Below are 13,857 nucleotides of genomic sequence, written 5' to 3' on the forward strand. Positions count from 1 at the left end.
GAATGTGCTGTTGAAGGATCTAAGAAATTTCTGCAGCACATCTTATAGATGGTACACACTGCTGCTACTAAGCGTTGGCGGTGGAGGGATTGGATGCTTGTTGACGTGGTGCCAATCTAGCGGGCAGCTTTGTCCTGGATTGTGTAAACCCTCTTAAATATTGTTGGAGCTGCATCCATCCATTCATGAAGAAGGGTTTATGCCCGAAACACCGATTCGCCTGCTCCTCAGATGCTGCCCGACCTGCTGCGCTTTTCTGGTGCCACACTTTTCGACTCTGACCTCCAACATCTGCAGTCCTCACTGTGTCCTGCCTCCATCCAGTCAATTTGATTCCACCAGTTGATATTGAGATGGTCAGTGAGAGGCAACAAACAAAAGGACACAATTGCTATCAAAAACGCCAGCAAGACAGTGCATTTTATTTCAACCAGACTTGAATGCGCCAAGAGAAATGCAAACTTGGATAGCACCGTGATCAAACTGCATAGTGTCCACTTTTCTTTGGAAAAGAATGGAAAATATTGGTCCCAAATCGACAGCCTGGACCCCGCCCTTGAGAGCGAACTGTCCAATCAGATAGAAAAGGGCGGGTCACCTTGATTGACAGGTGGGATCGACCAACATGCTGGACGTGATTGACACCCAGACAGACCAATCAACAGGCGAATAAGGAGAGGGTAACCAATAAGGGTTAGAAGGCAGGGTTAATGACTCAAGTTTGTTCGCACTGCAGCGCAGGGTTTGGGTGGTGGCAGTAAAGTGAGCTCAGAGGTTTCAGTGAAGTTTCTCACTTTGAATGCCCTGCCTTTACTGACTCCTGTACCGTCCTGACAGACCTTGTTTGTCCTCTCGCTACTAGTCCGACCCTTTTAGAGACCTTGAAGTCTCGCCTCATCCAGTTTTAGAAGATGCAGGCCATCAAATGTGTGGTGGTGGGGGATGGGTGAGTAATATCTGCACTTTTCCAAACTTTCCCCAAACTATTTTTCCCCCCCTCCTCTCAAGCTTCAACTTTCGCCCGTTACACTTCTATGGTTCGCGACAAATCGTTTCCACATGTGCTTTTGAATTTTTGTTTCACAGTCTGTGGAAAGATTGACTTAAGCAGATGAAAATGTAAGGTTCCTCTTTCATTTCCTCCTCAGTTCCTTTTTTTTTGGTGGTGGGGGGAGGTTTTTCAGTACTTCTGCAACATAGTTGCCATTAATACATTTACTCCGCCCTCTTTAATGTTAAAACTTACCTTTTAAAAAAAAATTACCGTCTTTCTGATCGTTCCTGTGTCTAATAATCTTACTGGGTCTAGTTATCCACATCTGTCCCTCTGAATTTTGCAACCTATGTGTTTTTAATGAAGATTAATATTACAGAATTGAAATTTAAAAATCAGCTTTTTCTCTGTTAAACGAGTTTTAAAGGCTGAGTATTCTAAAATTTATTTTACACTTTAAAAAAAAGGATGGATTGGACACCTCATGGAGGACATAATATAATCCTACTTTGTGTTACAGTGTGTAAAATTTTCCAAAAAATGTACTTGTTTGTGCAGTGCTTGTGGGAGATTACTGTGTCAGTTTAGGGTTTTGGTTCATTGATGTATCACCGGTTGAGATGTTACCACCCTGTGGCTTGCTGCTCACTAACTTCCTGCAAGTAAACTTATTTTTGCACCCACGCTCACTCAGACCTTTTGGTTTGAACAGAAAATTCTTTAGCCTGAGGACTGAGGGAGGTGTGTCAGTTTGGCGGCACGGTGGCACAGTGGTTAGCACTGCTGCCTCACAGCGCCAGAGACCCGGGTTCAATTCAAAATTCTTTAGCCTGAGGACTGAGGGAGGTGTGTCAGTTTGGCTTCTACAGACACTAGCTATAGTGATCTTTTTTTAACAATCTGTTTCAATGGAATTCAAGATCCAGACAAGCTAGAAATTAAAACCATAGACTTTCAGAGAGGAAGGTTCCTTGAACTGATTGTGCAGTGGATGTCAAAGATCCCATGGTACTGTTTTGAAGGAATGCTCTTTCTCAAGAACAAATTGTTTATTTGGTCATTATTGCGTTGCCAATTGTGGGAGCTTGCTGTGCACAAATTGTATGATGTTGGTTGGGAAGTAGGTTAGGACTTCCTGAAGCTGTGAACGGTGCTACAGAAATGGAAAGATGTTGTGCAACTTGAACGGGTTCAGAAAAGATTTACAAGGATGTTGCCAGGGTTGGAGGATTCGAGCTGTAGGGAGAGGCTTAATAGGCTGGGACTGTTTTCCCTGGAGCTTCGGAGGCTGAGGGGTGATCTTATAGAGGTTTACAAAATTGAGGGGCATGGATAGGGTAAATAGACAAAGTTTTTTTTCCCTGGGGTCAGGGAGTCCAGATTTGGAGGGCATAGGTTTAAGGTGAGAGGGGAAAGATCTAAAAAGAGACCTAAGGGGCAATTTTTTCAGAGAGTGGTACATGTATGGAATAAGCTGCCAGAGGAAGTGGTGGAGGCTGGTACAATTGCAACATTTAAAAGACATTTGGATGGGTATACGAATAGGAAGGGTTTGGAGGGATATGGGCCGTGTGCTGGCAGATGGGATTAGATTGGGTTGAGATATCTCGTCGGCATGGACGGGTTGAACCGAAGGGTCTGTTTCCATGCTGTACATCTCTATGACTCTAAATGCACATTCCTTTGGCTGAGCATTATGTTTACAGTTCTGGATGCTGATCCAAATGGCCATCTTTGTAGCTCGCCACTCCCCTGCCTTTCATCCAAACCACCCACCCAAGGGGAAAGCAGCCATGTGTCCCCATCCTGCTGTGCCCCATTCAGGTATTGTTCATGAGCTTATCAGTACAATAACTGAGCAGTATTTTTGGTCCTGAAGCATTCACTGATTTTTCTTCACAGGTGCTGTCAGACCCCTGAGCTTTTCCAGCAACCTCTGCTTTTGTTTCTTCCCCCCACCCCCCCTGCCCCCACCCCCAAAACAATGGTGTCAGACTGTCTGTGTATGAAACATATTAGCCTCATATTATTTGGGCTAATGATGGTACATTGAACCTGGAAGTAATGTCATTTTGATGCCCCTTTTTAAAAAAAAGTGTTTTGGATGCGCATGTTGGGGAATGATTTTTGAACATAGTAATGTGCTATTTAACCCCTGCAGCCTGTTTCACCTTTCGTTTCAATCACATCTAATCATTTTAAGCAAAGGTTGACTAACCATAATTATCTCATCACAGTACAAACCTTATCACTTTATCGCTATGCAAATTAACTGTGCATTTCCTACATTACAAAAGAGTCTACACGTCAAAAAAAAAATGGATCATGAAGAATTTACTGCTAATGAAAGGTGTTATACAAATCCCAGTCCTTTGGAATGGGGAAAAAGGGACTTTTATTGTTTTCTGTTTCCCTTCAAAGGAACACATGTCACTTCCTCCTGCTGAGGATCCCGTAAATGCTAGGCTTGATATTTAGTGAAAGCTTTTGCAAAATACCCTGATCAAGGGCACAGGGTCCAGTCAATGTCAGAAGTCACAGGTCACCAGGTTATAGTCCAAGAAGCTGATTTGAAATCACAAGCTCTCAAAGTGCTGCTGCTCCTTCAGGTGGAGTCGGCTGCAGTGGTAATGCTCCTGCCTCTGGACAAATCCCACCTATTGTAACATCACTCAATGGGTTGGTCGAAAATAAATCTTGACCAAGTGCTGCAAAGGCTCCAGTTGTAACAGCACTGTGCAGTTATAATGAGTATCTGTTATTCCCCAATTGCTTCATCAAGGTATGAGGAGTATGCATACTAATCCTTTTTTTAAAAAAAAAAGAGGACATTTAGACATGGCTGACCAAAGACTTGGCCATTGGAGGGTAGTTGATTTGTAACTGCCCCTCTGGAATGGCTTAGAAAACCATTCCATTCAAGAATTGGAGATGGCCAGTGAATGTTGATCTCTTCAGTGACACCCACATCTCACGAAAGAAGTAATTTTATCAAAGTCCAAAGTGTTTTGTGTGGGGGTGGTTCCAGATAATTGAACTGAGCATTGGGATGCACGGTGGCTCAGTGGTTAGCACTGCCGCCCCTCAGCACCAGGGTCCCTGGTCCGATTCCACCCTCGGGCCGACTGTCTGTCCCCTCATTCTCCCTGTGTCTATGTGGGTTTATCTTTGGGTGCTCCAGTTTCCTCCCACAATACAAAGATGTGTAGCTAAGGTGGATTAACCATGAGAAATTGTCCCATGGTGTCCAGGGATGTGCAGGTGAATTAGCCATGGGAAATACAGGGATAGGCTTGGAAGGGAGTGGGGTTTGGTATGTGGGTCTGAATGGATGGTCTTTGGAAGGTCAGTGTGGAATCAATGGGCCGAAGGGCCTGCTTTCACACTGTAGGCATTCTATGAAGCATGCCAAGGGTAAGGGTGGAAGTATACCAAGCTATAATTGGAGATTGGGGGAATAGGAGAGATGGGGAGTGGGTGGAGTGGGCAGGAGGCAGAGCTGAAGTGCTGGACCCCACCCCCCCACTCCGGGGGATAAAGCAGTAATGCTGGGAAATTAATATACTGGTTCTTGTGCAGTTCATTTTGCAGAATGGTTGGACCAGTGTGTCTTATTTGTAGGCTTCATTGTCGTTTCATAGTCATTAAATGTCTCAAATGGGTGAAAGAGAACCTGAGTGGTCGGGAAGCAGGGCTTGGGACAGGATGCGACAGCTGAAACTGAGGTTTAGATAAATCAGATATTTATGTGTAGGGTGAGTATGGCAACCTGGTCAGTGTTGGATTAATTGAATCTGTAGATAGGTTTAGGGTGAGAGGGGAAAGCTATAAAAGAGACCTAAGGGGCAACTTTTCACACAGAGAGGGTGGTACGTGTATGGAATGAGCTGCCAGAGGAAATGGTGGAGGCTGGTACAATTACAACATTTAAAAGGCATCTGGATGGGTATGTGGATAGGAAGGGTTTGGAGGGATATGGGCTGGGTGCTGGCAGGTGGGACTAGATTGGGTTGGGATGTCTGGTCGGCATGGACGGGTTGAACCAAAGGGTCTGTTTCCATGCTGTACGTCTCTATGATTCTATGACGGTGATTTCTGGTCCTTTCCTGGAGGAGGTGGTCTTTATGATGGAAGGAGTGTGGGTGAGACAGGACTGTCACAATGGTGACCAGGTGAAGCATGGCCCATTGACTAGGGAAATGGGAGGAGGTGGTGTTTTTGCCTTAGGGAATGGTGCTAATGGCTTCAATCATCTCACTGTTTGGCTAGAGGAAATGGTGACCCACCTGCTGCTGTGCTGTGGGCAAGCAGCTCAAGGGACTCGCGAGGCAGCAGAGGGATAAAGCCAAGAGTCATTGCATTCATATGGGAGCTGGCTGTATGTTTGCTGCTGATGTCGAGGGTAGTGTGTACCTGCTTGGATGACACTGGAGGTCATGGTGCCTGTCAGCATCCACAGTGGCTAGTGTTAAAGGCCAGCTAAACAGCCCCTGGTCCCTTCAGATTCGGTTCGGGTTTTTGGATTATACCTCTGAAAGAATGGTGTTAAGTTTCGCAGTCGTCCAGCTGCAGTAAACCAATATCCTGTAAGCCCTTGCAACATCTTGAGGACTTGCAACATTTGTGTGCTTTTGGTGGGTAATTAACAAAAGGAAAAAATAAATAGCAATGTTGAGCAACAACAAAAACTTTGCTAACGTTCCAATACAGAACTGTGGACTGATGGCTGGCAGCTAATTTGAGGATACGCAGGGATGAATGAATCATTCTGGGAGATATAAAGGGGAGTCAGTCGGGAAAATACCACTTTGTTAAGTCAAGGACCAGGATGCACAGTCTCGTATTTGAGCCAGACCTTTTTCAGGGGTTAAATGTGGAAATGCTTCTAGGCACACAGGGCGTTTTGGGGTTTGAGTCTCCTAGGAATACAAACATCGAATGTCGCCCTTTCGATCCAAGGCATTTGGATGGGTATATGAATAGGAAGGGTTTGGAGGGATAAGGGCCAGTGCTGGCATGTGGGACTAGATTGGGTTGGGGTATCTGGTCGGCACGGATGGGTTGGACCGAAGGGTCTGTTTCCGTGCTGTACATCTCTATTGCTGATCGTCCAACTTTTTCCCCTCTTCCTGCCTTCTAACCTTTGATCCCCCTAAGAATTTCTTCTTGAAACATTCAGTGTTTTGGCCTCAACTACTTTCTGTGGCAGAGAATTGCACAGGGTCTCCACTCTCTGGGTGCAGATGTTTCTGCTCAATTCAATTCGAAATGGCCTATCCTAAGACTGACCCTGGTCATCGAGACTATCCATCTTGTCGAGAGTGTGTGGTGCTGGAAAAGCACAGCAGGCCATGCAGCATCCAAGGAGCAGGAGAATCGATGTTTCGGGCAGGAGTGACTCTCCTGCACCTCTGCTGCCTGATCTGTGCATTTTCAGCACCGCACTCTCAACTCTGATCTCCAGCATCTGCTGTCCTCACGTTTTCTCTTAACATCTATCTACCCAGTCTAATCTTGTTAGAATTTCATAGATTTCTGAGACCCCGCCTCCCCTCCCCTTCCCATTCTTCTAAACTCTCCTACAAGTGGCAGTCCATTCTCGATTAGTTAAACTTAAATCTGAGATTGATGGATTTTTGTTAACAAATGAAATGGAGGTCCATCGTGTCTGATCACAGATCTTGTTGAATGCCGATGGGATAGGTTCGAGGGGCTGAATGGCTGCCCCCTGCTTTATCTGCATTGCCCATTAACCCTGGGATACCATGCCCAATCTATTCAGTAAAGCAGAGGATTCTGTAGTTGCTCTGTAACCCTAGGGGCAAGGTACAGTATTGTATTTGTTAAAATTGCAACAATTGGCTTGTTTCTCAACTTGCGTGGTTTGCTGCATTACTAAGCTGGAGTCTGAGAGTGTCCTTGAATTTACTTAATCAACCTGACATCAAAGTTATACACTTTATTACACGTTATTAGTAAATACTCCCAGACATGGCAATCCTCGATATGTCCGCCTCTGCTCTTCTACTGTACACTAGGTAAGAACTTAAGTTCTCATCCATGTGTTCACAGACTTTGTCATCTGTTCAAACTTTGCTCACGGTGCTATTTGTGCTCGGTGATGTGCAGCTCCCTGACATCATCACGAGGTTGCTCCAGGATCCTGAAGCCCTTGCACACAGCAACTCCTCTTCATATGGTACCCCAAGCGGAGGATGGGGGAATCATCTCCGTCGATGCTCCCCATGACTAATTGCATTTGAGTGCCTGGTGAATGGGAAATGCAGCAAACTCTGAATCACTGAGCAGTATGATGAATGAGAGCCCAGTCAGAGATCTCTCAGGTGCGTGCATGTTCAGTACCTTCCTGTGCACTGGAATGTGATGTCCATCCTTGAACAGAATGCATCTTTACATTTGCTACTCTTCCAGCTGTTGTGTGTGGACCATTCTTTGGCATAAGTGGTCCAGTTTGTGAACTAATACCACTCTGACATTTTTTAGTTGAAATATATTTCCTCAGCTTCTGACAAAGATATTTTGTTCAACTTGTCATTACTCATGGAGCCTTTGTAGTAACAGTTGGCCAGCTATCATCTCTTCTGCCATCCAGATGTTCTATTTGAGCTGAATTCCTCACATTCAGTTTGGCCAGTATCTTCTGTGCCTCAGTACTTTGATAATCTTCTTTGCACCTTTTGGACAATTGACTGTTAAAAGTGCTCTATAAATGCAGGTATCATCTTGTCCTTAATCCTGGCTGGAGGGTCTGAACTAAGGGGCATGGAGCTGATATTCAGTTAAGAAACCTGAATTGGAAAATTATGCCTCTGCAGACCACTGTCCCTTTAAATACGCACTGACATGGATACTCAGGCACAAGGCTGCACATAAAAAGTTGGCTGAGTCAGGGCCTAGCAAACCCAGAAGTAGTTTAAATGGGGAAGGAGAAGCTCAGAGGGACGAGCTGGTTAGGAGACCGACCTCTGATTTCTTGGACTTTTGCCCCTATCCTATTTAAAAACTGCCAGGTCCTGTCACCTCCATGCCTGCTCTGTGTACAGCAATGGTGAGACATATAATAACAGGAGTGAAAATGTGTTGCTGGAACAGCGCAGCAGGTCAGGCAGCATCCAGGGCACAGGAGAATCGACGTTTCGGGCATAAGCCCTTCTTCAGGAAAGGGCAACACATTTTCAGCTCTGATCTCCAGCATCTACAGACCTCACTTTCTCCTCCATATAATAAAAGGCCTTGGAATGCCCACAATCAAAACCGACTTTCAGAAAACTTCGTTTTTGGGGGTGGTGGGGGGTGGGAACAATTTCTGCTATAACAGTCATCGAATGCGGTCCGCCGGCCAGTATGTTGAAGCTTGCCATTGCTGATGTCTCGTTGGTTCTCCACGTAGCTCCTACTGAAGCTGTGGACATGAAGTGTAGAAAACGCGCAACAGCTTTCTTAAGCATGCCTTTCCAAAGGTTCCTGAATCCAGACAGTGGTACGTGACACCTCTGAGGGGGTGTGAACCGCCAGTACTTGAGAATCTGGCTCAGTTTCCAAGTAGGTTGTGGGCTTTGCTGTGGGTGTGGAGAGCGAGGGGTCGAAGAATGGGCCAGCAATGCCTATCTCGCCAATAGAATGGCGCAGGTCAGGGGGGCAGCGGTGAGGGATCTGCCCCCTCATCCTATTCTGCCTATATGGGGTAGTGTAACATAATCCAGAAAATCTGGTGATAACAAGGGAGGGAATTAAATCAAAAATCATCTTGGATGGGGAGATAATGCACTCCAGCCCCTACAGAAGAACACACCTCTCTCTTAATGCCCCAATCTAGTTGTCCAAACAACAATTACTATCCTTTAAAAATCAACCTATTCAGAGACACCAATGGAGCAGGGACTTTAACCAGGTCTCCTGACTCAGAGGGAGGGATACTACGATTGCACGACAAGTGTCCCCAACATTTCAGCTCTTCGTTGTACTTTTTTATTTACAAAATGCACTACCAAATCACCCACTTAAACAATTGGCAAGCACTGCTGTGTCAAATAGCAGAAGAAAAGGTGGGGAAACAAGGGAGGAAATGAAATCAAATGGAGTTGGTGGGGGCACTAATGCATTGAACCCATACCACCCAAGAACCCACTCGTATTAAAATCAACTTGTTCAGATGTGTCATAAACATCTGGGACAGATGGGACTTGAACCCAAGCCTTCTGGCCCTTAGAGATTGATTGATAAACACCGCCCACCAGGGGCACTGCAACAACAACGAAGAGAGGGAGGGAACTACATTGTAAATGGAGTTATACGGTGAAGTAATTCACTCCAACTCCTACAGTGCCCACCTCTCTCAAGGGTTTGAGGGTGTTAATGGACATATGCTCCCTCTCCAATGATAACTGTCAGAAACACAGCCCCAGAAGAGGTAAATGCACCCCTCCATAGTCCACTATCTGGACCTGTGAGGAGTTCACTAAAGGTCCTCAAACAGCACCTTCCAAATGCCCGACCACTTTCATCTAGAAGGACAAGGGCAGCAGATACATGGGAACATCACAACCTGCAAGTTCCCCTCCAAGCCACATACCATCCTGACTTGGAAATATATCGCCATTCCTTCACTGTCGTGGGGGTCAAAATCCTGGAATTCCCTTCCTAAAGGCATTGTGGGTCAACTCTCAGCAGGTGAACTGCAGCTGTTCAAGAAGGCAGCTCAGTACCACCTTCTCAAGGGGCAACTAGGGATGGGCAATAAATGCTGAGCCCAGCAGTGACACCCCCATCCCATAAAATAAATAAAAGAAACTCTGCTTTTTTTCATATTTCTAATCAACCTGTGGGGTAGTTGGGACTTGAACCCAGGCCTTCTGACTTAGAGTGGGGACACTGCAACTGAGCAAGAACTCTTTAAGAACCCATCATTTTAAAATGTTTTTCCTTCTTCTATCCGGAAATGTTCTGACACAAGACTGAACTTTCTCTCCCCTGGCCCCCCCCCCCCCCCCCCCCCCCCCCACACACCCCACCCCCCTCACCCCCCGAACACCAAAGCACCCAAACCTTTTTTAATCTTTCACATCAAACCCCACACCCAGCTCTTGCTTTTTTTTTAAAAAAGCAGGGGCATTTTTGACCCAGGTGGATTTTATATATTTTTGCCCAGATTAATTAATTGAATTGAAATCCCAAGAACTGCCAGAGTGGGATTTGAACCCACGACCTTAAATCACTAGCCTGGGCCTCAGGATTGCTAATCCAGTGATGTTATCATAATGGTGCAATGGTAATCTGTGTCTTGCTCTTTTTTCACTTAACCCATTTTTCTAATCAACCCATACAGAGATGTTAATCCACCCCTTCTGGAACAGGTGGGGCTTGAACTTATGCCTCCTGGTCTAAAGGTAGGAACTGTACCACAAGAGCCCTATGCACCGAGCAGTTCAATTCAAAGTTCAATGAGCATCACTTATTCGTAATTAACTCTGGAGCTGTTTTATTTTCTTAAAAGGAATATTTCTGCATTTCCAACACTGACCCAGCGGGCTTCCAAAGGCGTTTGTAATGCTCCTGCTAAATTGGGCAAAATGATTTCCCCATGTCAATTGCCTGTATAAAGTTGCCGCCCATTCCCTGACTGAAGACGAGAGAAATGCTTCCCTCCCCTTCCCTGGTCGGTTTGGCTCCATTCTGGCCACTCAGAAGGAATGGTCAATGTATTACCTGACTTATTTATTTGGAATAGCTGAAGCATCTCCTGTGGGATGCTCAATTCAGAAATGTGTGGACATTGGTTAAACCTGTGACTTTATCAAATGGTACCAGATTAGGTTGGGATATCTGGTTGGCATGGATGAGTTGGACTGAAGGGTCTGTTTCCTTGCTGTAAATCTCTGCGACTCTACTGCTGGTGTATTCAGGCATTTGCAGGTTAAATTGAAAACTCCTTTTTATTTTAATGTTTGTGCCAAGTTCCTTGTTGATGCACATACCAGTTTTGTTTTTCTCTGAAATATGATACAAGTTGAGACATTTGAACGCCAAGAGGAATGTTGCAAAATGTCCAGAGAGCAGAACCTGAATCTTCATACCTGTAAATAGAGGGCGATACAATTGAGACGTGAATTTACCTTCTCCCTTATGCAGCTGTAATAAAACCGTGGAGACTCTGTGCTTTCAAATCCACAGTCCTCTAAAACTATAAATGTTTATGGGAACCAGTTCTTTCAGGGACTGGTGATAGAGGAGGAGGAAAAGGAGAGGGAGTTTGTTTCCATGTTTTATGAATCCTAACATTCTGTGTGGGGCCAATTGTGATGTTCAGTCTCCTTGAGCCTTCAGTGGCTCAATATTTGGGAACTGAGACTGATCAGGTGGATTCCCCATTTGATCCCCAGGCTGTGTTGAGCTGTAATTTTAAGGAAGGTAATACAATCATTCAATTAATAAAATTAGTGCGTGGTTTTAATCCTTCTTCTCACCCTCTAGCAGCTTAAGATCCTGTTGCAGATCTCAAACGTACTCCGGGTGTGAGTTTGAGTCTGATCATAAGATAATGTGTCTTAGCAGCTGGAACCTCCCCACGGTAGAGTTTGACACCGCTCTGTCAAGGGTTTGAGTAGAATATGGTCCCTTTGGGAAAAATCCTGAAGGTGATGGAATCTGAGGAACTGTTTACAAATGAGAGTTGGCCACTTATCCCTTTGTGCCGGTCCCACCATTCAGTAAGATTGTGCTGATCTGATTATACCTTCAATGCGACATTCCCGCATATCCCTGATAATCTTTCCACTCCTTGGTCATCGAAAATCTACCTTCCTTTGCCTTCAAAATACTTCAAGGTTCTGAAGAAGGCAATTCCAAAAACTCAATCCTTTGAGAATTCTTCTCTACCACCCCCACCCCCAACCCCATCAGTCTCAAATGGGCGAGCCCCAGGTNGTCTAGAATCTCCCCCCCCCCCCCCCCATGTGGAAGCATCCTTTCCGCATCTTCCTGTTCAAGTCCCCTGAGGATCCTGTATGTTTCAATTAAATCACCTTCGAAACTCCAGAGAGTAACAGGCCTGGCCTATCTAACCTTCTCTTCATGAGACAATCTGCAACTGCCACCAGTAAGAGCCCGCAGTTTCCAAAAGAGGTGCAGGAAGTAAAAAGGTTCACTGTTGCTTAAGACTACTTGAGTAAAATGTTAACTATTTTAAGGCCTCCCATCAGATGACCCCAGTCTATAATTTGTGCTGATACACCAGTGTAGTGAGGGAGGGCTGCGTTATCAGCATCATCATCTTTTCTGCTCAGAAATTCGTAGAAACATGCCAACCCTGAGGGAGCTGTTGCGACATGACTTATTGAAGAACAGGAGAGGGGGGATGTCCTGCCCCTTACTTATCCCTCAATCGACATCTGTCGCTGATCAGAAAGGTGGCAGTTTGCTGTGTACCAACTGACTCCTGGACCTCTTGCTTTTGTAAGAGTGACGATATACGGAAAAACCACCTCATTGGCTGTAAAGTGCTTTGAGGGTTCCTGAGGTTGTGAAAGGCGTTCTATAGATGATTCTTTTTTATAAACCAGAATTATAAGAACCCAAACCACATAGCTGCAAAGAATGCAGCACCTCCTGACTAAACGGAAGTGCTAATTTCCTGGTAGGCTATGTGCTTATCTGGTGGGTTCAAATGCTCATGCAGATCCATCCTTGTATTTTCTTAGCTGTAATATCAGTGGGTTTAACCTGATTGAGCACAATTGTATTGACCAGAACTCTGAGTGCTATTCTCCAAACGAATCTCCCTTGGGATAGAGTAGAGTAGAGGGGAGGGGAGGGGCATAATGTTTTGTCTTAGTTGGGGAACAGGGTGAAAGAAGCTGGTGGAGATGGCAATCTATCTTGTAAAGACTGAGGGTTGAGTATTGATTTCCTGTTTATAACTGTTGTTCAGATCAAATACCACACTGCGCACTCCGAATACTGCGCTTGATGAAACCTTGTTTCTAAAGGAAGTATAATTCTGTTTTGAGCTCCTTGGAATTTAAATGTTCGTTCTTCCTCCTCCATGGTAGATCACCTTTTGTCTAGATGAGTGGAAATTCTGAAAGCAGGAAGATATTAACCAAAAAAAAGTGTAAAATTGACAGGTCGCGATGTCATTTGAGGTGACAATTATAATGGGTTAATGCTGTTAACGACACAGCCTTGTGCTGTTGGAGATGATGCTTGTATGTTTTAAGGTTTCGTTTTCAGATGTGAATTTGTTTCAAAATACCCAGCAGAGGGGGATGGGGAGGGGGGTGGGGGAAGGAAGCCGAATGTGCTGGAGCCAACGCGGAAGAAGAGGACCTAAAACCTTGAAACTGCAATGTGGAATACTGCATGTGCTGTACTTGTACCTGTTGATTTTATTTGTGGGAATCAAGTGCATTGTAAAAATAAAAACAAACAAGATATCTATCCCTCCCCTTTCCCAATCTACTAATGCTGTCCTGAACACAGTGTGAGAGAATTGGGGGCAGGAGTTGGCCATTTGAGCCTGCATCAACATTGAACACATCATAACTGAATATGAATACACCTACATCCAGGTCGATAGATTGGGTTTTCTTTCACTGGAGCAGAGGAGATTGAGAGGTGACCTTATAGAGGATTATAATATCATGAAGGGTACAGATGAGGTGAAAGGCAGGTGTCCTTTCCCTAGGGTGGGGCTTTCAAGATTAGGGAGCAAATTTTGAAGGGGAGAGGAGAACGATTTTAAAAAGACATGAAGATCTCCACTTTTTTCTCACAGAGAGTGGTTTGTGTGTGGAATGGGTGTCCAGAGGAAGTAGTGGATGCATGTTCAGTAACAATGTTTAAAA

At 45.0% G+C, this 13,857-nt stretch overlaps 1 protein-coding gene across 1 annotated transcript in view; it reads left to right on the forward strand.

The window, feature by feature from the left end:
- Positions 1 to 723: 723 nt before the first annotated feature.
- The window catches only part of LOC122542237 (ras-related C3 botulinum toxin substrate 1-like), a 77,858-nt gene continuing 64,724 nt past the window's right edge, over positions 724 to 13,857 (forward strand). The window contains exon 1 of the mRNA XM_043679764.1: positions 724 to 946. Coding sequence (XP_043535699.1) covers positions 912 to 946 — 35 coding nt within the window. The 5' untranslated portion in view covers positions 724 to 911. The remainder of the gene's footprint in view (positions 947 to 13,857) is intronic.

The sequence above is a fragment of the Chiloscyllium plagiosum genome, chromosome 39 (assembly GCF_004010195.1).
Source record: "Chiloscyllium plagiosum isolate BGI_BamShark_2017 chromosome 39, ASM401019v2, whole genome shotgun sequence".
Lineage (NCBI taxonomy): Eukaryota > Metazoa > Chordata > Chondrichthyes > Orectolobiformes > Hemiscylliidae > Chiloscyllium > Chiloscyllium plagiosum.